The following is a 24972-nucleotide window of genomic DNA, read 5'->3' on the forward strand; positions in this document are numbered from 1 at the left end:
CTCAAAACCAAATAAACATTAAAAAATTTTTTTAAAAATAAAATAAAATAAAATAAAAACAATGCAATTCAGGTCAATCGTTATAATTATAAAGTAAATATTCATTTGAAAAGAATCTGACCAGAGGCCACTTTTTCCAGAGCTATTTTCAATTATTTTATTTTTAGTAAAAATTTTAAAATCCCTTTTCAGTAATATAAGTAATATACCAACATAAGGCCATAATTGCTTTTCCAACAATGAATTGTAGTCATCGGCTTCTGTTTTTCCCTCACTGACTGTGAGCTTCTGAGCACAGAGAACATGCCTCAGTCGACCTTGTAGCTGGATGCCAAGCACTGTGCCTGGGTGTATCTAAGCGAAGGAAGAAAGGGAAATTAGCATGCATCAAAAATATTAAGCAACGTCTGCCTTCCTGGGCAAAGAAACTTCATGTTTAGCAATTTAGCAGTTAATATCTCTTAAAATATTGGAACTTTTTCTTTATAAATAGAGTATGACCAGGTTTCAGACAGCCTTGAAAATAAAGAAAATTATTGCATCCACAATCCCACCATGCAAATATAGGAAGGGTTAGCATTTTGATTTAGAAAGAAAATAAAACTAGCAGTTGGAATTAATCTATAATGCACTTAAAAGCATGTATTTTTTTGAAATATCCGGGTGTTTTCCTTAATTGACTGTGTTGTGGATAGCCCCATACAATGGTGCGCCTGGGTGGCTTAGTTGGTTAAGCGTCCAACTCTTGATATTGGCCCAGGTTATGATCTCATGGTCATGATCTCATGGTCTTGAGATCGAGCCCTGCATTGGGCTCCGTGCTGAGTGTGGAGCCCTGCTTGGGACTCTCTCTCTCCCTCTGTCCCCGTCCCTCCCCAACTCGTGCATGCACATTCTCTCTCAAAATAAAATTTAAAAGAATTTTGAAAACTTAATTAATTAAGAAATAAAATGCAAATCATGAATGTGAAAGGAAGATCCACTCAGATCCTTCTGAGTGGGAAAGAGTTGATGCTCCCAGCATTTTTGGAGTCGAGGATGGAGCTTCTTTATTTGCACAGTTTATGCCAACACAGATCGAGGAAAAGAAGTGTTGTCCCTCCTAAATAACTAAGTCAACTAACCCGGAACATGAAACATCTCAAATAGAGTTTTTGAGAGCTTCTTGCCTGGGATTTGACATAGCTATGTTCTTACACATGGTAACTGGGTGAACTGTGGTGAACTTGGCAATGGGACATTATTCAGCCTTTAGAAAGAAGGAAATCTTGTCACCTACAACAACATGGATGAACCTTGAGGACATCACGTTAAGTGAAATGAGGCAGTCACGATAGACAAATACTGTGTGATTCCACTTGGGTGGGGTATCCAAAGCAGTCACATTCATAGAAAGAGAAAATCCAAAGGTGGCTGGTTGCCAGGGACTGTGGAGATCAGCAAAGTAGAGTCCTGCTTTAATGGATATAGAGTTTCAGATGTGCAACATGAAATGCTCGTGCGATCCGTTGCACAACAGTGTTGTGAATATACTGAACACTACCGAACTGCACACTTACAAGTGGTTAAGATGGTAATAAAAAAGACAGAGAGAAAACTGGAATCAGAAAACTAAGCCAGTGGTTTGGAGTCTTCTAATTAAATTTGATTGTTATTTAGAGGTAAGGGACATTGTTAAATGAATTCAAAGCCCCATTCTCCTAGGATATTACGTTATTCTTTGTAAAAAAGGTTTACAACCTTTTTTTTGCCCCCCTGAAATTCATGAACTGTGACTCTGGGACTAGGAGACTCAGGAGGCCTGATCCTTAGTCCAATCTCAGTGGTTAGCCTGGCTGTGATTCAGGCAGTTGCTTGACCTCCCGGAGACTCAACTTGGCCTAAGTCCCTGCCATCTTCCCCACTTCTCAGGTCTGTTCCTGCAGGGATAGGGGCACACCGGTTCACAGAGCTGTGCCATCAAATGGAGTGCTTGTCAGTATTTACATTTTATTCAATGTCATTTAAAGCCTATTTTTTTGGGGCGCCTGGGTGGCGCAGTTGGTTAAGCGTCCGACTTCAGCTCAGGTCACGATCTCGCGGTCCGTGAGTTCGAGCCCCGCGTCGGGCTCTGGGCTGATGGCTCGGAGCCTGGAGCCTGCTTCCGATTCTGTGTCTCCTTCTCTCTCTGCCCCTCCCCCCTTCATGCTCTGTCTCTCTCTGTCTCAAAAATAAATAAACGTTAAAAACAAATTAAAAAAAAAAGTATTAAAGCCTATTTTTTTATAACTAAATTACTAACATAATTTACTAATTATTTTATATTACTAAAGCATGGATACATGTATACTAATTTCTAGAGTAAACTGAGCATTTACTTAGCACTTTGCTTATTCAATCTCCTCTGCTGGATTTGGGCCAGAGAGGCTAAGGAACTTTCCCCAAATCACACAGCTCCCAGGTTTCAGACTTGAACTCAACCTTTCTGCCTACAAAGGCCCTGCTCTGAAACCACTAAGCTACACACCGGAGCAGGGTAGAAAACTTGCACAAAACATAAGAATTCCCAGAAAATTTGCAGAAAATTTTAAGGAGTCCTCACAGAAAGAGGTCTTTTATAAATTCGCCTCTCATTCCATCCGTCCTGCTGAAACCACCAATGTGGCTCTTCTCGACCTATAACCTCCCAAACTCCAATTCTAGCCTCACTCCTCAACAACACAGAGATTTGCAGGCACTGACTTAGTGCAGAACTGAATTCGGTTACTAAAGTGAATGTGTTACAAGTTTTAATCCAGTCTCAGAACTCTTAGTACACGATCAGAGAAAACTTTGTGCCTCAATAGAAACAAATTATTCGTATGTGCCTGAAAGTGCTAAATGCAAGTGCCTTGAAGAGAAATTATCCAGAATATGCAGACTGTTGCAAGTCATACAAAGAAGACGCATACTGTTTTGTGGTTTGCCAAATGTGATCCTTTTTTAAGGTAGCCGCTCATAGATTTGAGCATAAACACACAGCAGTTTGTTGAAATACGTGTATTTATAAGTACATATTCAGTGGGTTGATTTCGGGCCTGCTTGAAGCACTCCATTCCAAGAAGATAAGAAAAACCACAGTGTTCCTGGAAATAGAAAATGTGAATAAAATGATATCAGCTCATAGAAAGATTAGTTTGCCTTTAAAATTTTTTTTTAATGTTTATATATTTTTGAGACAGAGAGAGACAGAGCATGAACGGGGGAGGGGCAGAGAGAGAGGGAGACACAGAATCGGAAGCAGGCTCCAGGCTCCGAGCCGTCAGCCCAGAGCCCGACGCGGGGCTCAAACTCACGGACCGCGAGATCGTGACCTGAGCTGAAGTCAGACGCTTAACCAACTGAGCCACCCAGGCGCCCTAAGATTAGTTTACTTTTAATTTTTTTTAATGTTTATATATTTTTTGAGAGAGAGACAGCATGAGTGGGGGAGGGATAGAGAGGGAATCCCAAGCAGGCTCCACACCATCAGCACAGAGCCCAATGCGGGCTTGAACTCACAAACCATGAGATCACGACCTGAGCTGAAATCAAGAGTCAGTCCCTTAACCCACTGAGTGACCCAGGCGCCCCAAAAGATCAGTTTAAATTAATCCATGGCCGGAACTGTTAAAGAGCTGTTAATATTAAAAGAACATTATTTCTGTCCTGATATTCATAGTATTTTTCACTGTCTAAAATACTTGGCTTTCATGGGTTTGCTTCTAAATAAATCATAGTTTAAAATACATTATAAACCTGTAATGGCCTATTAACATACATTAATAGAAACCAAAAGGCAAAACCTCATTCCTGACTAAATACAATTTTTGTCTACTCTGCTACCTGCAGCCCATGGGGCTAAAACAGACTAGAGAAAACCAAACATCCGTGCTGAGCACTCTTGGTTCAAATAGAGGCTCGCAGCCCAAAGTGAGCCTCCATTCTGTGCGGTAATTACAGCCTCCGTCATCTCCCAGATGACGATTTCGTATCTTCTCCTCGATGCTCAAACCTCTCATAGCACCTGCCTCGGGTTCACGCTCAGCTGGTGACCTAGACTTTGCTGCCTATTTCACTGAGAAAATAGCAGTCAGGAAAACTTCCCAAGCTTGCGCCCCCACACCTACCCGTACTCCGGCATCATGCTCCGGTACTCAGCCTGATATCTAATGTGTGCTCCTATCCAAGGCCAACCCGTCCACTTAGGCACTAGATCCCAACCCTTTCACCAACATCGCTCCAGTATTCCTCCTGCATCACCTAGTTTTCCCCATTTACTGACTTATTTCTATAAGGATACACACATACTATTACTGTTCACATCTTAAAAAGAAAATTAAAAATCTCTTAACCACCCTTCCCCCTTCTTGGGGAAGAAAAATTTTACTCTACCCGTTAAGATTCTCCTGGGTGGTATAAGAATGTTAAATGAACATGAGACAGATTAACGGGGTCTGGGGGAATTAGTTCCTACGTACAGAGGTGTCATAGATATGGGACCTAAGAAGTGACTGAGACAGGCAGCTTTATACTTCCTAGACAAAGAAACATAAATTTACGAAGAATGGACAGGACAAAGAAAACTTCTGTTTGGGAATTGTCAGTTAGTAAGGAATCTAAACAGAATTGGGCCGAGGTAGTAAATTAGCAAAAGTAACAAGGTTTGTTTGTGTAGGCTTCTTCAGCCTTGAGTTCCCTGTCTCTCATGATAAGGATGTCTCTCTTCCTCCTGGTGTAGGGAGCGTACCTTTCACATGGGAGATTTACGACCTGCTTTGTAGAGCCGGAGGAGGGTCAGACTGTTTTTGTTACACTGGCTGTCTCTTAAATAATCTTAATTTAAAAAAGCATCATGCCATTGTGGCGTATTTGGGGGCAACCTGCCCTGGGCTCCCACACTCTCCCGCTGACTTCTCATTCTTTGCTTCCCTTTATTTATAGTAAAACTCCTCCAGGGTGGTACTGTCTCCAATTCTTGTCTTATTCCTTCTTACCCACTCCAATCAACCTTTGTCGATACTACTCAGTCAAGTCACCAACGTCCTACACTGTCCATACGCTATAGCCAACTGTCAACTGTCCCGCTTGACTTATTGGCTGTCTCTGACACAGACACTCTCTCTCGAGTCCTCCCTTGAAACACGTTTTCCCCTTGGCTTCCAGAACCTCATACTCTCCTAGTTTTCTTCCCGTTTCACTGACTCTTCCTTCTCTGTGTCCTGTGTGAGTTCCTCCTCAGCTTCCTGACCGTCTGCACCTAAAGTGCCGCAGGGTTCAATTCTCAGACCTCTTTTCTTCTCTATCTTCACCTTCGACACTGGTGACCGCATCCAGGCCAAACTGATATATCTCCGGCCTGGCCCTCTCCCCTCAACTCCAGACTAGTATATTCACATCTCCATTCAACATCTCAATTTAGATGTGCATAAGGAATGCCGAACAAGCCCCAAATCGAACACTGGACCTCCACCCCCAAACCTGTTTCTCCTAAATTTTCTCCATCTCAGTAAACAGCAACTCATCTTTCCTGTTGCTCAGGCCAAAAACCACAGGGCTAGACTTGCCTTCTGTTCCTTTTTCTCACACCCCATCTTCTCTCCACAGCAAATCCTAGCATCTCCACCTTTAAAATAGATCTGGAGTCTGACCACTTCTCACTGCTCAGCTGATGTCACTCTGGTTCAAGCCTCACCTCCTGGATTATTTGATGACCTCTGAATTGGTCTCTCTGCTTCCACTCCTGCTCCACACAGTCCATAATAAGGTGGTGGACATTTTCTGCTCAAACCCTTCGTGACGGCTCCCAGAGTAAACACCCAAGTCCTTTCCATGGCCCGCCATCTACCTCCCTTTCTTCTCTGACTCCATCGCTTGTGTCTGACTCACTTGTTCACTCTAAGCTAGTCACACTCACCTCTTTATTGTTCTCTCTGCTTGGAGCTGCCTTCCCCCAGATTTCTGCATGGGGTTTCCATCACCTCCCTCCAGACTTTGCTCAAATCTCATCTTCTCTGGGAGGCCTTCTCCAGACCACTGCTGGTCCCTTCTGCCCTTTCCAGGTGCTCAGCTGGGTCTCTGTAACAAAAGGCAGACTGACAAGAGAGGAGCACACAAATTAGCCTTCATAAACAAATGACGCCCCCAAACAAGGTTAAGCCGGAGTGTTTTTTACTCTGGGTTTGATGAAGATCGGTAGGACAAAGGGTACCAGCTAAGGGTGGTGAACTGGGGGAACTTACCCACAGCTGTTTGTTTGGATTCCTTGCTGAGTCCTGGTGTCTTCAGAGATAAGGATGTTACTTTCTTCCCGGTAAGGGGAGGGCACCTCTCCCAAGCGGGCTTTATGACCTGCTTCGGGGCGGGGGGGGTGGGTCATAGAGTCCTTCCAGCACCTGCCATTTCACAAATTCCTTCAGCTTACACTATTCCGTATGAGGGAGTGCCATTCTGAGGTGATGTATCTGGAACCCTGCCACTACCCTGTTTAAAATTCCAACCCACAGCCCCTGAATCTTCCCCATCCAACAATCACGTTCCTGTTCTACCTAACATATTATTTTACTTATGTTTTTTAGTTGTCTGCCTCCCCCCATCCCAAATGTCAACTCTATAGGGGCAAGGCTTTTATGATTTTTTTTAATGCATTATTCACAGCTGTATCTCTAGCACCGAGAACGGGGTCTACCACGGTATTCCTCCTGCATCATCTAGTTTTCCCCATTTACTGACTTATTTCTATAAGCATACAAACATACTATCACTGTTCCCATCTTAAAAGAAAATTAAAGGGGCGCCTGGGTGGCTCAGTCGGTTAAGCGGCCGACTTCGGCTCGGGTCATGATCTCGCGGTCTGTGAGTTCAAGCCCCGCATCGGGCTCTGTGCTGACAGCTCAGAGCCTGGAGCCTGTTTCGGATTCTGTGTCTCCCTCTCTCTGACCCTCCCCCCTTCATGCTCTGTCTCTCTCTGTCTCAAAAATAAATAAACGTTAAAAAAAAAATTAAAAAAAAAAAAAGAAAATTAAAAATCTCTTAACCACCTTTCCCCCTTGCTGGGGAAGAAAAATTTACAAAATTTACAAAGTCTACAAAATTAACCATGGGCCACGGTTAATGATGTGGACATATTTTATTATACACTACTATATCCTTGGTGCTCTGGGTGTATTTTCTCATTTAACCATCACATCTATATAGTGGTTATTAACATTTTTTTAGTGTGTTAATGTTTTTTTTAATGTTTTATTTTGGGGAGAGAGAGAAAAACATTTCATGTGTTAATGTTTTTTTTTTAATGTTTTATTTTGGGGAGAGAGAGAGAGACAGCATGAGTGGGGGAGGGGCAGAAAGAGAGAGGCAGGCACAGAATCAAAAGCGGGCTCTGGGCTCTGAGCTCTGAGCTGTCAGCACAGAGCCTGACGCGGGGCTTGAACTCACAAACCGCGAGATCATGACCTGTGCTGAAGTTGGCCCTCAACCGACTGAGCCACGCTGGTGCCCCTATGTAGCAGTTATTACTGTCGCTATTTTGAAGATGAGAAGATCAAGCCACAAGGAGTTCAGTGACTACCGATGTCATGCAGCCATAAATGACAGAATCAGTTTTCCAACTCAAGTCTGTGTGGGCCTCAGAGTCACTTCATTCACAGTATCGTAGCTCTGGTTTCCATTCACACTGTCAACAGGCATGCAGCCGCCGTATTCCAAATCCGTATCAAGGTTTAAGTGGTCCCCAGGCAGGGCACGAGGGCCCAAGTCAATTATAGTGCGACACCACAGGGAGGGCTTCGCCTAACTCCTTTAGAAGCTGTTGTGAGTCACAAGTTTTCTGTACCATTTCAAACATCTGGATATTTGGAACAATCTGGGTGATCGGTTTACCAAAGCCTTTCTGCAGTTTAGCATCTGCTCTGAGCGGGTTTCGTATTCTTTCCAGACGTCTGCCTTAAGTTAAAAGGGAAGTTGACTCTTCAAGAAAGAAGGAAGAGAGAATAAAATACTTCCGAGAGATATAGGTTATCTGTGTAGAATATTTCTGGTAGAATAGATAAGCCAGTGACCATATTGCTTCTGGAAGGAAGAATGAGGGATTAGGAAACCAGAAAGGGAGAGGGACTTCTTGCTTATACCACATGTACCTTTTCAAGTCCTGTGCCATTAAATACCATCCGAAAATAGGCCAAATAATAACAGCAGGGCGCCCTTTCTGGCCTCCCACTGAGAGGGCAGCGAAGAGGACACACTGTCATCATCGTGCCCCCAGGCTCTGAGCACCCCGTCAAGGTGACAGTCATTCAAGCTCTCTCCGGGTCTCGGCTTCACCATCTGCAAGGTGACCATCATAATTAAAGTTTGCCTTGCTTTACTAGCAGGGTCTGTTGTGAGATTCTAAGTGTAAAACCTTATACATGTGTAAGTGATCACGGCTGTTTAGGAAAAGTGTGGCGGAGAAGAACGCAAGCCAGCTCACTGAGCTACGGAACGCGGAGTGGGGCCAGAATAGCAACAGTAACTGTCTCCATAGATAAGTTCTTGGAAGTGGGAAAATCTGTAGAAAAGCTGTTGTGTGGTCTCAAACAGTGTTAAGTTAAATTCAAAGAGTAAAACGAGATTATCATTTGCACGGTTCCGGCTCTAGTCCCTGGTCTTGGAATTAGGCCAGTTTTGGTCATCCTCCCTCGAGACCTCACAAGGGCTTTTCACCCTCACGGTGCACAGACTAGCTGGACTTCAGAGAACCGGAGCGATTGAAAACTCATTTATAGAAATAAACAACGGCAAACTTTCAGTTATAGGACATACTAGCCTGAATTGTAAATATCTAGATTCAGCCTTGCCTTGAGACACAATAATGATTGTAGCAAAAGTCATGGAAAAAATGCAAGATAACTTGCTTTATGGCTACTGATAAGAGAATAAAAACAATGTGTAATGGATGCAGTTTTTGAGCCATGCTTTGGGTCGTCAGTGAAGTGAAGGAAAACGGCATTTCTCAAGAAAAGGCTGCTAGGTTGTTTTATAGGCCAATTTACCTAAATAGCACAGTATTGATTTTTAATTGTTTTAAGTTTACTTATTTGAGAAAGAGAGCACACGAGAGCGAGCAGGGGAGGGGCAGAAAGAAAGGGAGAGAGAGAGAGAGAGAGAGAGAAGCCCCAGCAGGCTCTGCACTGACCGTGCAGACATGGAACTCGAACTCATGAACCGTGAGAGCATGACCTGAGCCAAAATCAAGAGTCGGACGCCTAACTGACTGAGCCACCTAGGCGCCTCTAACTAGCATAGTATTTAAAAAACTAACACAAACTAAGTGCACAGGGCACATATTTCTGGACTGTTTTGGAGCCCATTACTCTTGATCATTAGTTATTTTATGCCATGGAGAAACGCTCTATCCTAAAGTGCTTAATATGCCGATAAAAGGTTCCCGGTTTGAGGAAAAACTTTTTTAGAGCTTCGTGTCCTTCTTCTTCTTCTTTTCCAATTCGTTTCCTCCTTCTCTTTCATCTTGGTACCTGTAGGGAAGGGAATATTCCTCGGCCTTCAGATCACAGACAACAAAGCACTATGTGTATCTAACCAATCTAAAGACCGCTCTCCAGGTCCCTGCCGGTTTCCCGCAGAACAGCAGAGGAGAAATCGGCAGGTCCTTGTGGGTCGGCCACGGTCTGAGCTTACTGGAGGCCTGTAGTTCTCCATAGTTCTGGGATGGGCTCTTCCACGCACAGGGCGGTGGGAGGGTGAGAGGAGAGGATTTGGAGGCGCTATGTAAACTAATGCAGCACACGAATGTGCATCACAAATCCATTTGAAGAGGGAACCGTCTGCTTCTTATCATCCCCTCCTGTTCTCTTTTCTCACTTCCCCTTCCTCTCCCCTCTTTCTGTCCTTCCCCAGTCTGCCTTTTCGGCGGGGCGCAAACTACAAGGCAGGAAGAACCGAGGGTCTGAGTTGTGAAAACAAAACAAAGTTTAAGAGTTAGTAAATACAAGCTACACCCAGATTACTGAGAAAAGTGAAATAAAAACCAGCTCAGAGCCAAATTCCGGGAAGATGCTGTATGTTGGACTGACTTCGCATTTTCACATTTGTTGCCTTAAAGCTTTGGTCATTAGTCTTCCGGTTCCTAATACAAAAAAGTAAATGCTGACTCGTGTCATTGGCCTCAGATACCACCGGAAATGGCATCTTCTCCCCAGCCGCTGGCTCATAAGCATAGAAGCACCCAGGGGTGAACTTATCTGCCTTCCAGCCCAGGCTCTAGGCTCTCCAGCCTGGCCTTCTGATCTACAGCCGAGAAAGGAGCCCGTCTAGGGAAGAGATCTCGGATCAACTGAGAGGTACGTTTTCAAATCACCAGTTACTGTAATGAGTAAGTACTTTCCAGTTTTCCCATTTTATTTTAAGCATTAATTAGGATCCTCATTTCTTGGGCACTTACTGTAGAGAGGAATCACCGTCCTAACCCCCTTCACCCTACCCCCACTTAACTGGACAGCCCTGAAGAGACAACTGTTATTTTGTAATAAGAAAGATTTATGATCGATACAATACCCTATCTCTAAAAACGTACAGTAAAAAGAGACAGCCAGTTGTGAACAGGAGAAAGGATGTGAAGCATCGGCTGTCTGTGCAATCTTGTATGTTGTGGTTGACCACAAAGGCTTGGCATCAGTTTTGACTCCCAGCTCTGCTTTTTATAAAATAGACGACCTTGGGCAGACGACTTCATCTTCCAAACTTAATTTTTGAATGTGTAAAATGGAGAAAAATAAAATACCAATGTCACAGATAACCAGGTAAAACACTTAGTATACTGGTGGAGTGGACACCAAATGTTACTGAATAACAAGTGAAATTAGCATTTCTCAGTAATAAATTAAGTCCTTCATTTGACTGGAAAGCTCTCTTAACGAGCAACATCCCAACCCTTGAACATGCAGACGTGGCTCGAGAATAACAACAACGAACATGTGCAAAGTTTACAGAGCATTGCATCTGATTTCCACAGTTAACCCTGGTGAGTGCAGAGCCGTTGACATGATTTTGTCACTGAGGGATAGAGAAGCCGAAAGCCTGGCTGAACCTGGCAGCAGGAAGGGAAGCTCATGGGTCCAAACTCGGAGCTGAAGGGAGGAAAACAGGACTTGAAAAAAGCCAGTGTCAGAGTGAGTTCGCCCGTTCCATTCTCCAGGCGAGCTTCTCTCCTCTTGGACCTTGTCTCTCTTCTGGTTCCAAGCCCTGCAGCTTAAAACTGGCAAAGTCCTTGGTCCCACTGCTGCCAACACACGGAGCGGTGGGAACGCAGGTCTTCCAGATCCGTCTATAGCATAGTGTAGCTAGGGAGCAAGGCGGACAAGAGACTGACTCTTAGAATCCCATTTAATTCAACACCTTTTTTTCCCATAGAAACATATTGCACTTAGTAATCAGACACCACATTGTTAATCATAACAGCAATAATAAAAGAATATCCAACTTAAAAGCTCTTTCTAGGGCCCCGGGGTGGCTCAGTCGGTTAACCATCTAATTCTTGCTTTCAGCTCAGGTCATGATCTCATGGTTTGTAAGATCGAGCGCCGCATTGGGAGCCTGCTTGGGATTCTCTCTCTCTCTCTCTCTCTCTCTCTCTCTCTCTCTCTGCCCCTTCTTCACTTGGTCTCTATCTCTCTCTCAAAGGACAAAAAAAAATTAAAAGCTCTTTCTTGTGATCTCCTTAGAGGAGCACTGGAGGCCACTTCTCCCATCTGAATGCTGAAAACACAGGAGATGAAGTGAGCTCAGAGGTGGGAAACCCCAGCCTGCTGACTCAGCCTAACGTTCACATCACTGCTGAAAATGGCTGTTGTCGCCATTCCTGGAGACAGAACTTTCAGAATCCAAGCTGTTCATCTGTTGAAAGCAACTTAGTCGTTACTGGCTCCCCATCACCCTTCCTTTCCAACCATGGGAAATTTTTACTCAAATACTGGTTAGAATCTAGAGTAGTCAGCATAAGTATAAAGAATTTCTAAGTACAAACAGAGCTTAGCACAGCACTGAGTTTTCCACTGACCCGTTAGGAGGAGGAATTAACTATCAGTGAATGAAAGCTGAACTGAGTTAACTTCATCCCTGCTGTTTCCTCATGGAGAAATTTAAAGCTGTGTACAAAACATTGCTTTGATTTTTCAACAGAGAATAATAAGGAAAACGGTATGCAAATATTATTTTTCTAGATAAGACTATTTTTTCCTCTTAATTTCAACAAATATTTATAGCTGGGGTTAAAAGCTCAGGTTTTGGAGCCGTAATTCCTCTTAAAGAAACAAAACAATATCTTTGGCTTATCTAATCAATCAGAAGATTCATTGGCAATGACAGACTAGTTATGCCTTTTCCTAGCTGCACCATCTTGGGTGATTTACATAACCTCTCCAAGCCTCAGTTTCCTTATTCATAGAGTGAAGATAATAATAGTCCTTACCTCATGAGTGGGCCCGGCAGGCAGTAACTGCTCAATGAATGCTAACCATTATGCAGAGGGGTAGAACGGTGGGGTGAGACCCACCCTCCAGGACTAGGATATACTGGGGTAGTTAATTATAGTACAAAATAGAACCAAGGACTAAGTCAGGGCATCTATCAGAAGGAGGAGGGACTTTCCTGTCTGGGGAAAAAAGGGAGGCTTTCAGACAGAACTTCATTTGAAACTGGATCTTAAGGCAGAAACAGAATTTCAGTAGAAGGGGTGCCTGGGGGGCTCAGTGGTTTAAGATTCTGACTTCGGCTCAGGTCATGACCTCAAGGTTCCTGGGTTCGAGCCCCACATAGGGCTCTGTGCTGACAGTTCAGAGCCTGGAGCCTGCTTTGTATCCTATGTCTCCCTCACTCTCTCTCTCTACCCCTCCCCCTCTTGTGCTCTGTCTCTCTTTCGCTGAAAAATAAATAATAATAAACATTAAAAAATTTAAGGGGCGCCTGGGTGGCGCAGTCGGTTAAGCGTCCGACTTCAGCCAGGTCACGATCTCGCGGTCCGTGAGTTCGAGCCCCGCGTCAGGCTCTGGGCTGATGGCTCGGAGCCTGGAGCCTGCTTCCGATTCTGTGTCTCCCTCTCTCTCTGCCCCTCCCCCGTTCATGCTCTTTCTCTGTCCCAAAAATAAATTAAAAAAAAAAAAAAAAAAAAACGTTGAAAAAAAAAAAAAAATTTAAAAAAAAAAAAAAAAAAAATTTAAAAAAAAAAGAATTTCAATAGAGGAGGGGGTTAGGGAGCACTGATGCTGAGCCACAGAGCAAACACGAAGAGGTGAGAAAAAGCTCAGAGTATACACAGGCTCTAAAATTCATCCACAGGCATTGGGGAGCGGCACAGAAGGAAGGATCCTATCTTGGGTTAAAAAACAAAGTTTATAAATACAACATGTTGGGCTTATGCTAGCATATCAAATGAAAGTGAAGATACAAAATTCAAAAGCCTAGATGATCACATTTTATGTGAGAACACGGAAACTAAAAACCATGCCATTTTAGAAGTCTTCAAAAGTAAAAAGACACACTTTCTTTACTTCTTATGTTTATTCATTTTTGAGGAGAGAGAGAGGGAGGGAGGGAGGGAGGGAGGGAGGGAGGGGCAGAGAGAGAGGGGGGACAGAGGATCTGAAGGGCAGACAGCAGTGAGCCAGATGTGGGGCTCGAACTCACGAACAATGAGATCATGGCCTGAGATGAAGTTGGACGCTCAACCGACTGAGCCACCCAGGCGCCCCAAAGACACACTTTTTAAGAATTAAGAATAATTTACGGACAGTACAAGAGGTAATCATAAAATCTAAAACAGAGGTGAACTCGATCGCTGTGCTCAGCTTCCCAAAATATATTGCAACACCCTTCTCCCTAAAGCATATCCTCAAGAATCCCATCTTATTTTTTAATGCCAGGAAATAGTTGAACGGTTCTCCATCCAGGCTCTCATTCAAGGATTTTGAGGTTTCAGGAAGAGTGGAGACAGCTATATTCAGAGGCAGAGGTGATTTCCACCTGGTTATCCCCAACCAATGTGGCAAGCCTCAATGATACATCAGCTCTCTGAAAATGCACAGCAAGAATATGCTGCCTCATTCCCACAAAGGATCTGATATTTACCTTTAGGAAGATTGTCCAAAGGTCACAAGAGAATTATCTTAGGAATTCAGCCATGGTTTGATGGTAGGATAAATTGGCGTCTAGAGAATTTCAAAGTGATAAGAAGCCCACACAGAAGGTTACTCGTTGCCCCCTCCCCTTCCCCACCCCCTGGGAACTTCATTCCACTCACCTGAATGCGTCTGGACCTCAGGAGACAAGTTTGGGCTGGCTTAATTTATTGAGCACTTAAAAACGCGGTGGACCTCACGCTAGTGACTTCGTTCATTTAACCCTCACTTCTAAAGAGATTCGTGGTATTATTCTCGTTTCGCTGATGAGGGTTCTGGAGTGCAAAAAAATGACTTAAACGGCCCTGGGTCTCAGAGGCTCGTAAGTGGTGGAACCGGATATAAACCCGGGGAGCTGATTCCGAGCCCCCCTCTGAGCCACTGGGCTTTGCCGCAATTCAGGAGGCATCTGCATACAAATGGTGATTGATAAGGAGACTTGGATAATTTGTTTCCATCCGAAGTGGGACTTTTTCTGGTGGGGGGAAGGGTGCTGTGAATAGTTGCGCTGGAAAAACAGGGGGCAAACCTGAACAGTTTGGGGCAAACAGAAATGAGAGAGTGGAGGGATTTATTTACCCAGGGAAAGAGTGTTGAAGAAAAGAAGAAAGGAGCCCATTAGTAGGTCTTGAGAAAGACCAACAGTAGAGGAGTTGCCCGAGAAAGAGAAACTCACACCGGATCCTGGGGGAGGTGAGCCGGGATACTGGAGTGTCAGCCTGGGGCATTTTCCTCAGGGAGTCACCTGGGACGCCCCCAAGACCCCAGGAGCTGGGAATGCTTTGGGTGATAAGGCCCACGAGGTGGCCTTTAACAGGAGCGGCCGGGAAATCACTGGTGATTTACTGACCAACATTTCTTGGGTTTGGTGGAGTTGGAAGCCAAATGAAAGTAACAGGAGTGAGTGGGAGGTGAGGCCCCAGCCACAGCCCGTGCAAATAACCCGTTTCCAAAGTGGCCTTGGAGGGGAAGCAAAAGATAGGACTGTCCTGGAGGTGGAGTCAAAGAAGTTTCCTTTCTTTTTGAAAGCAAGAAACCAGAATGCGTTTAGTGCTTAAGGGAAGGAACCAGCCACAGGAGAGGGAAGAAAAAGTAGAATGCGTAATTACCCCCTCTCCAGGGGACAGCGTGGAGCAAAGTTCCTGAGCCGCCAGAGCTGAGGAATTACCTTTACACCTGAGCAGGTACAGCTGTGCCTTTGCGGGAGGAAGGGGGCACCGTGGGCTGGAGGGCTTGATGCAGGGGGACGGGAGCGAGGTGCCCTCTGCGGGCTCGGGTTTTCTCTGCCGTCCCAGCGGGGAGGGGTTGTTGTGGTTGAGAGGTGCCTAGTGCGCGCCAGGCGCTGTACTAGGCCCTTGACAGACAGGGACGTGATCTCTTTTCGTCTTCACGGCGGATCGGTGATCGGTAGGCGATCTACCTCACTTTACCTCCAGAGGAGACGGTGGCTCAGAACGGTAGGCAGTCAGCCCAAGCGCACACGGCTGCTTGGGGCCAGAGTCCACGCCTGACTTGAGTGTCTCCAGGGAAGGGAAAGCCGGCTGCCTGTCTTTCCGTTATCTTTCGGTCTCAGGGTAATAAGAGGTAGGAAGTTAGCGAATACAGTTTAAATACTGATTGGAGACCGGAATGTGGAAGTTTGTCATAGACTGTACATGATTGAAATAGTATGTTTGTTTATAGGGATTGCTTTGATATTTTTACCCTAGGAGATCTTTTCGTAAAACAGGAGTTGTTTCTTTTTCTTTTCTTTTTTTTATGGGGCTATTGAATAAAAGCTCCATAGTTTGTTTCGTTTTTATAGAAGTCACCTGCATATCAGGTATTATGAAGCCACCCTTCATTTGTAAAGGATGCGACCTGCATTTCTTTCTAAAATCCATAAGAAAATTTTATATTAGACTGTTCCCACAGAGAAAATACGCTGCCTGGCAGGTTTTTACACTTGGCCATTTTTACACTCTAAAAGTGTGTGAAATTCTTCTGTGGATACTTTATTGCAAAAGAATCCCAAATTTAAGATTGTGGCCCCAGGGGGATGGTGCTGATACACCTTGATTATGTCTGCGGTGAGTCCTGCCTCCACCAGGAAAACCTGCAGCCCACTTCGTTGCCTTCCTTCCTTCTTCCTTCCTTCCTTTCACCGTTCACCTTTATTTATTTTTGAGAGACAGAGTGTGAGTGGGGGAGAGGCAAAGAGAGAGGGAGACACAGAATCAGCCCCAGGCTCCAAGCTGTCAGCACAGAGCCCAACGCGGGGCCCAAACTCACGGACCCCGAGATCATGACCTGAGCTGAAGTCGGACACTTAACCGACTGAGCCACCCAGCGCTCCACGTGGAGCCCACTTTGAAGATCACTATTCTAGGTTTCAGTTTTCCATTTCCATCACTTGTGTTTGAGATTTTAGATGTGGTGCCTAAGGATTCATTCCCTGAATAGCCAAGTAAGAAATATGGGCCATATAGGGATGGGGTAGAGGAACCTTGACAGTAGTTGGGAGATGTGAGTCACTTTGCAGAATGACAACTGTCACAGCCCCCAGATAGACACAGGTGATCTCCAATTTGTACTGAATTAATTAATGGGCTGCAGAGCTGAGGCCTATTTTAGAGGGGAAGTTACCTGGAGTGGGGGATTAGAATCCCAACTTTCTAGGGGCTCATAGTTGCAAAGAATTTGCGTTCTTTACCATAGTAAATTATTTACCGTAATATTTCACAGTATTTTATGTATTTTTTTAAAAATTTGCTCTCAGGGGCGCCTGAGTGTCTCAGTCGGCTTCGGCTCAGGTCATGATCTCACGGTTTGTGGGTTCAAGCCCCTCATCAGGCTCTGTGCTGACAGTTTAGAGCCTGGAGCCTGCTTCGAATTCTGTGTCTCCCTCTCTCTCTCTGCTCCTCCCCTGCTCATGGTCTCTCTCTCCTTCAAAAATAAATAAATAAATAAATAAATAAATAAATAAATAAAATTTGCTCTCAGAACCACTTTTAAACATAGTAGGCCGGCATTATTTTCCCCTTTTTTGTGTTATATGGAAAAGAGTGTGTGTTAACGGACTTGCCCCAGATCAAAAGAGCAGTCTCTTGAGAATCAGCAATCCTCAGGCCGTTCATTAAGCCTTCCCAAAGAGAAGTTTGAATTGTTTGTTTTTCTTCTTAGAAAACTTATTGTGACACGCAATTTAATTTTTGACAAGTTTAAATCCCGCTTAGAAAATTCAGCAAATGCCAAGACACAGCGGTAAATTCGTGAAAAATAATCATCTTATTTGTACTATCTGTTCCGTTTAAATAGATGTAAGGGGATCTTGGAAAGTTCCACACATTGATTTGATTACGAAAAATGCAGGTAGAAGAAAATGAACTATTTATATTCCCAACATAATGTTGCATTAAGATGGTTAGTCTTATGCAAGAAATTTTTTAACTAGTTGCAAGTACTTCCTATAACTAATCAAAACAACATCCTAATTGTTAGTGTTTACCTCTGATTTAAGGCTTCTCTGCAGGGCCTCTAGAACAACTGACCTATATCTGTGTCTGTCTTCCTGTAACTAAAGATCAATAAGAAAAGAAATTAACCTAATTTCTACAACACGTTGATGAATGAAAAACAAATGTTATGTGTTTGGCTCGTGATAGTTATACAAGCAATAGTCAGTGATTTATAAGTGATGGTGCTTATGAAGGTATTAAAAAATTAATTACCCCCAAACAGAAATCTAAGCAAAATACTTGAAAGTAATTTATTGTAGTAGTAGCCATTATTAATGCATATTTCTGTAAGAGTGTTAGTCAACGTCCAAATAGAAAGCATGGAACTAGGGACGCCTGCGTGGCTCAGTCAGTTAAGCTTCCGACTTCGGCTCAGGTCATGATCTCACGGTTCGTGAGTTGGAGCCCTGCGTCAGGCTCTGTGCTGACAGCTGGGAGCCTGGAGCCTGTTTCAGATTCTGTGTCCCCTCTCTCTGACCCTCCCCCGCTCATTCTCTCTCTCACTCTTTCCCTCTCCGTCTCAAAAATAAATAAACATTCAAAAAATTTTAAAAAAGAAAGCATGGCACTAACTTATGATTTGAGGAATCATCATCAAACTCTTTAAAAAAAAAAAGTTTTAATTTGACGTTGGAATCACACCTTGCAATGATCACCCAAATACCTCCTCTCCCCCTCCTGACTCTTCCATCTGGCTTTGGCGCTTCATTTACATATATCCACTGTAGCCACTGGCACCTTCTATAATACTTGCCTTTCTGAGTCCGTTTCCTTTCCGCTCCTCTTGAGAGAAGAGACCGCCTTTTTATACCTAGTCCTTCCATCTAGCACAATAGCTGGTTCTCAGTGACCTTTACTGAATGAATGAATGAGTGAATGAATCTATCTATAAAACAGCTACCAAAACTAATAAGGGAATTGAGCACATTTGAAGCACATTTTTAGCCTAGGCCAAAAAGCCCCAAAATCTGTTTTCAGCTCTCTTTTTTGTTTCATTTTTTTTATAAATAAAAACTTTGAAATTGGAATGTACCAGCCTTTTTTTTTTTTTTTTTTTTAAGAACAGAGAAGATTTAACTCTCAATTTTTCTTCCTTCACTACCTCCACCCCCCAGAAGTCACTGTTGTTTTTGTTAGGTTTTGTTTTTAATGCTTGGTATCTTAGTTTAAATGATTCTTTCCCAGGGCGAGAATCCGAAGGGTGTCTGATTTGCTCCTCCTGTTACAGGGGTGGTGCTCTTGATCAAGAATTTCATGAATTTCCTTTCAGTTTAGCTTCTGACTGGAGTGCTCTTTCCCAGTCATTTTCTCCCCCCTTCTTTTCCACAGTCTGATCTGCTCACAGGCTCCATTTGCAGAAGGATGATGAGAAATTCCCAGGGAGACGTTTTGCCCAGTGTTGATGCTGAACCCTTGTAGCTGCATTTGGGTGGGTTAAGTTCACTGGTGGGGACAGAGGGCAGCCAGAATTCCTCAAACACTGTGAGAGGCCTGGGAGTCTGCAGAATTTTGTTTTGGTTGTTCTGAAATCCAGGTCACTTAAATTTTTGCGTGTCTTTTGGTTGAGGTCAAGGGATGGGATGAAATATGTATACTCTCACTCACAGCCCCCCAGCCCCTGAGTACGCATAAACCACCTTTCTCCTGGCTCGCAGAGGAAATAGTTACCTGCCTTTGCATAAAGACCTACCAAGGCACTCTTCTCTCCTGTCTTCAATATCTCCAGGACATGGGCCAAGATCTTGTATTCGCACCAGTCCGCAGGGCATTCTGTTGTAAAGGATGCAGGACATTCTGTTGTAAAGGATGCAGGGCATTCTGTTGTAAAGGATGTCTCCTACCGAGAGACCAGAGACTGACTTTGGCGTTCATGGCTTTAAATTTTAGCTCCATCAGATCACATAGGAATACCCTTCCCTGTAAAACGGAACTAATAAAAATTATCTCATAAATGGGATTACATTTGTAAAGCTACTGGCATCCAGTAGCCACTCAACAAACACAGATTTTTGCTTTTCTTCAAAATCTTTCACTTAGGTCATATCATTTGCTCTTCACAGAACCCTGCTGGGCAAACGGCTCACGTTCTGTAAGCACCCCCACCCTTTTCATAGATGATTAACTTGGTGTTTTGAAACTTGCTCAGTAATAATAACAACGAACTCTTATCCATGCTTGCTACTTGTCGGGCATTGTTCTAACCATTTTACATTTAGTCCTCACAAGTCTATGAAGTGAGCGCTAAAATCCCATTTCACAGATGAGGACCATTAAGGCAGTGAAAGGCTACGTCATTGCCCAAGGACAAAGAGCTGGCGAATAGAATAGTTGAGATTCAAACCCAAGTAGTGTTGCTCGGAAAGAAGTGCTCTTCACCAGTATACTTCAGTGCCCCTCTTTCCCACGGTTTTTAACTAGTAGATTGGATTCCCATCTGTGAGTCCCAAGTCTAGAGCACACTTCAGACTCAGAGGAGGAATGCATTAGGTCCAGTAAACAAAATACCCTCCTGGAGACAGCACCAGGTTATCCGATCTGCCAGCCGGGACTAGGCACACAGTAGGACCAGAGAGCCAGCCCAGGGAAGGTGCACACAGCCGAGCAGCTTGAGAAGCTGAGACGCCCCAGAGGAGATTTCCCTCTTCACTTTGCCCTTTAGAGACTGGGGTCTAGGGCAAAGGAGGACTATTTGTTCACAGAGACCCTGAAGGTCCACAGCACCTGTTCATTCAATGGTACTTAGCGCTCTTTGTATTGTACTTAGCCGTGAATATTTCTGAAGGGCTCCTGAAGGGCTCCTGAAGGGCGTGACCAGGTTTTACTCATTCACTACTCTCCATGTGGAGCCCATAGTAGGTACTTAACAAGTGTAAGCTGGATGAATAAATGGTTGCAAACCAAGGAACATCCCTGAGCCCCAAAGGGATTTGGGGTTTGCTTTATGTTTTATTTTGTTGCACCGCAATGAACTACATCTCATTTTTAAGCTTTTTTTTCTGATAGCGAAAACATTTAAATGAAGATTCTTTGGGGACAAATAAGCCAATATTTTCAACTCTTCTCTTAGGGCAACTCTTTTATATTCTACCCATTTTCATGTTTTTATGTTTGTACATTACCCATTTAAAACCACAAATAGTATGACTTTTAGAAACTGAATGTGTGATTTAATAATAGCCATCCACCCCCACCTATTAAAATGCTTCCTAATGCATAAAAGCCTACAAATATCAAGCCACAATGGATTTTATTGACTTCTGTGTAAGCGTATGAAGTGGATGCCATGTTCCTCTCCATCTGAGATTTGTTGGTAATATTGGACTGTGTTTCTCCCTTGTAATCATTAATGGGCATGGCTGTAAATGGCAACTTTAAAATAAACGTAAACTGGGGCGCCTGGGTGGCTCAGTCGGTTAAGCGTCCGACTTTGGCTCAGGTCACGATCTCGCGATCCACGGGTTCGATCCCCGCGTCGGGCTCTGGGCTGATGGCTCGAAGCCTGGAGCCTGCTTCCGATTCTGTGTTTCCCTCTCTCTCTGCCCCTCCCCCGTTCATGCTGTGTCTCTGTCTGTCTGAAAAATAAATAAACGTTAAAAAAAAGAATAAACATAAACTGAAGTTTTGAAGATGAGTTTCACAACTCTTAACATTTTATTCAATGTGCTGAGGAGGAAAAACTTTTCTTCTACCCTCTTAGGTTCAGTATCTGGGGCCCTGTGAATTAAACAGAGACAGGTTAAAAGGAGAAAAAGCACACCATTTTTGTTAATATTTATGTGCGCAAGAGTTCACCAAAAAGAAATGAAACTCAAAGAAGCAGATTCGGGGGCTTACATATTATTTTAACAAAGGCAAAGGGGCTTGGGCTTCATGGGATGATGAATTGTGGGGAAGAACTCAGAAATATATAGGGGGACTAATGGAAAATCAGGGCTATTTTAGTAAAGTCCCTTTTTTTTTTTTTTTTTTTAATTTTTTTAACGTTTATTTATTTTTGAGACAGAGAGAGGCAGAGCATGAACGGGGGAGGGGCAGAGAGAGAGGGAGACACAGAATCGGAAGCAGGCTCCAGGCTCTGAGCCATCAGCCCAGAGCCCGATGCGGGGCTCGAACTCACGGACCGCGAGATCGTGACCTGAGCCGAAGTCGGACGCTCAACCGACTGAGCCACCCAGGCGCCCCTAGTAAAGTCTCTTTATGCAAACTCATCTTGGTGTTGACAACTCCCTGTCTTCTTCCTTGACTCTTCTCTCCCTGGTGGGGGAAGGATCACCTGCGCCAAAGGGAAATGTGTACACTGCTTTTAAGCAAATAAGGGAAGTTCTGAGAACACTTCCTATGTCTGTTGATTCTTAGTTGCTTTCAGCTCAAAATAATCCTTACACCGAAATGGCATCTTTGGGGATGGTGTATTCTGATCTGCTTCCTATGGAAAGTAAAGAATATTACAGCTGAAACGTGTGAATTATTTCCAATGTTACTGCCTTTTTCACAAGTCCTCCTCGCAAAACAAAAACGAAAACAAAAAAACCACACACACACACACACACACACACACACACACACACACACAAACAAAAATCCAGCAGCTTCCTTGTTAAGGAAATCTGTTTTCATATGTTTTCTGACCTGGCACCTGTACTTTTCTGTTGTTTGTGGCATTTCCGTGAGTTCTTTTTAAATTATTAAAAGTAAGGTACCATTATATAAAGTCTATTTACAAAAAAGGGGAGAAGGCAAGTCATCCATAGCCCGACCTTTTCTATTACGAACTATGCTTTTGCATATTTTCTTTCAGTGTTACCTACGTGCTATAGTTGGAGTGACGCAGGGCATGGAACATATCACCACAGGCTCTGTGCTGTTGCTCCCTCACGGTGCTCATTGCTGAGCAGCTGCAGGGTTGACCTCAGCACTCTTCAGTCCTCAGACACCTGAGCTGCCTGCCCAGGGGGAGGAGGGCCTGTGGGGTTGGCCGCTTCTGGCCCGGTAGAACTTGGGCCTCCAAGAGCCGCTGCAGAGGCTCACAGGTTAAGGTGAAGCCTGGCCGATGGGCTTATGGCTCCGGGCTCCCTTCTTGCTCTCTTCCCACTTCCCTCCATCCCCTTGCCTGAGTGTTGCCACACGAGGGCCAGCCCAGGGTGGGTCCCTCCCAGCCACTCTCTCCTTCTGTCCTAGCAACCTGAAGACCTCCCGCGTGGAGAGGAAAGACCTAGGCGGCGCACCATGGCCCTCACGGCCCACCTGATGGCCGCCGACGTGCAGCAGCTGCTCCACAACAAGTTCGTGGTCATCCTGGGAGACTCTGTCCAAAGGGCCGTGTACAAGGACCTGGTGCTCCTGCTGCAGAAGGACCTCCTGCTCACTCCCACCCAGCTCAAGGCCAAGGGGGAGGAGAGCTTTGAACGGGACAAGCTGGTAGACGGAGGCCAGCGGGGCCCCATGCACAACGGCACCCAGTACCGGGAGGTCCGCCAGTTCTGCTCCGACCACCACCTGGTGCGCTTCTACTTCCTGACGCGCGTGTACTCCAGCTACCTCGAGGCCATCCTGCAAGAGCTGCAGTCCAGCCAGCACGGGCCCCCGGACGTGATCATCATGAACTCCTGCCTCTGGGACCTCTCCAGGTACGGTCCAGACTCCTGGAAGAGCTACCTGCAGAACCTGGAGAGCCTGTTCGAGCGCCTGGGCCAGGTTCTGCCCGAGTCGTGCCTCCTGGTGTGGAACACAGCCATGCCCGTGGGCAAGAAGATCACCGCGGGCTTCCTCCCGACGGAGCACCAGCCTGAGGATTCCTCCCTGAGAGACAGAGTCATCGCGGCCAACTTCCACAGCTCTGTGGAAGCGAAGAAACACGGCTTCGATGTGCTGGACTTGCACTTCCACTTCCGCCACGCGGGGCGCCACCTGCAGCGGGACGGAGTGCACTGGGATGAGCTCGCGCACCGCCACCTCTCCCAGCTGCTGCTGGCCCACGTGGCCGACGCCTGGGGCGTGGATCTGCCCCGGCCGTACCCGGTGGGCCCCGGGATCCGGGATGGCCCCTCGAGGACCGGACCAGGCCGGGGAGTTGAGCGGCAGCCCCAGGCCAGCCCAGATCAACCGTCCATGCCTCCTGCCGGGTACCGCCCCCTGCTCCCACTTCCCCATCTACCCCCGCCCCCGCCTCCCCTCCTGCCCTTGCCCCCACATCCTCGCCCTTTTCCCTTTCACCCTGTGATGACCAGATTCCTGTTCTGTCCCCGAGATCACTTATTTGCCTCAGACCATCCTTTCCAGTCCGATCAGTTCTCCTCAAACCATTTCCATTCAGATGTCCCCTCACCTACCCAGACAGGATTTTCCTTTGAAGATGATCCCCAGCCACCCAGGCCCCCTTTCCCCACACCCTACCTGCAGCGAGCCCCTGTGGTTCATAGGGGGTTTCCCCGGAATGTACGTCGTGGCCCCTATGTGCCCTGGGGTCAGCAGCCCAGATCTTCCAAGAGAGGGGCCCCATCCCACCCACAGCCAAGGCCTCAATAAACTGACTTGGGGGCCTTACTCCTCATGGTGGACATGGACTGGGCAGATCATCTGACTCTCCTGAAACAGCCTGACCTTGTTAACAGAAGCCTTTGGTCCCTGCTTGGACTTCTTTTTGGTCATTGCTGTTACTAATAATGGCCTAGAAGAGCCCTTCAACCATTTTTGTTGGCTGTGGCCTTTTCCTCCAATCGCTGGCGGTGACCAAGCGTTATTCCTGCCTCTCCACTCCCTGTCCTCTTTGTCTTTTTGTAAACCTAAAATTGAAATAAAGAAGTAGTTTCACAAAAGTAGTTGTAGATTTTGCGTGTGTCTGTATGTAATGGTGCCTCCCCTTTCCATTAAATAATTAGCTTAAAAAGCAAGGACGGTATCTGTTGACTTGAGTGTTTATGGCATCTACTTGACAAACTATTCAAAGTGGAATTTGTCTAAAATCATTCTGAGGCTTTCCATAAAATAGACCTGATTCCTTACGAATAAGCAGAAGAACTTTAATTTTTTGTGGTCTTTTCCAGAGATTCTCAAAGACTCATTGAATTTTAAAACTGGGAAGACTGGGGGCGCCTGGGTGGCTCAGTCGGTTAAGCGGCCGGCCGGCTCAGGTCATGATCTCGCAGTCCATGAGTTCGAGCCCTGTGTCGGGCTCTGTGCTGACAGCTCAGAGCCTGGAGCCTGTTTCAGATTCTGTCTCCCTCTCTCTGATCCTCCCCCGTTCATGCTCTGTCTCTCTCTGTCTCAAAAATAAATAAACGTTAAAAAAAATTCTTTTTAAATAAAAA

The 24972-nt window shown here is 45.1% G+C and overlaps 1 protein-coding gene and 2 long non-coding RNA genes across 4 annotated transcripts; 1 reads left to right on the forward strand and 2 right to left on the reverse strand.

Annotated features, from left to right (window-relative positions):
• Positions 1–205: 205 nt before the first annotated feature.
• On the reverse strand, positions 206–6315 carry LOC122224467. The gene is made up of 3 exons (XR_006204812.1): positions 6240–6315; positions 5915–6092; positions 206–354 (listed from the first exon to the last, which is right to left on the reverse strand). It is a non-coding gene; the product is annotated as an uncharacterized LOC122224467 (long non-coding RNA).
• A 3015-nt stretch (positions 6316–9330) lies between these two features.
• Positions 9331–24483, forward strand: PCED1B (PC-esterase domain containing 1B). Of its 2 annotated transcripts, XM_042946322.1 has the most exons (3): positions 9331–10055; positions 10167–10337; positions 22844–24483. In XM_042946322.1, exon 3 carries the CDS (start codon positions 22892–22894, stop codon positions 24188–24190), a length of 1299 nt encoding a protein of 432 aa, XP_042802256.1. In that variant the 5' UTR covers positions 9331–10055; positions 10167–10337; positions 22844–22891; the 3' UTR covers positions 24191–24483. The 2 variants fall into 2 exon arrangements, with proteins under 2 accessions (XP_042802256.1, XP_042802255.1); XM_042946321.1 differs by lacking the exons at positions 9331–10055; positions 10167–10337 and adding an exon at positions 14745–15352.
• Positions 10554–15710, reverse strand: LOC122224466. The gene is made up of 3 exons (XR_006204811.1): positions 15337–15710; positions 14291–14697; positions 10554–11336 (listed from the first exon to the last, which is right to left on the reverse strand). It is a non-coding gene; the product is annotated as an uncharacterized LOC122224466 (long non-coding RNA).
• Positions 24484–24972: the final 489 nt, after the last annotated feature.

The sequence above is a fragment of the Panthera leo genome, chromosome B4 (assembly GCF_018350215.1).
Source record: "Panthera leo isolate Ple1 chromosome B4, P.leo_Ple1_pat1.1, whole genome shotgun sequence".
Lineage (NCBI taxonomy): Eukaryota > Metazoa > Chordata > Mammalia > Carnivora > Felidae > Panthera > Panthera leo.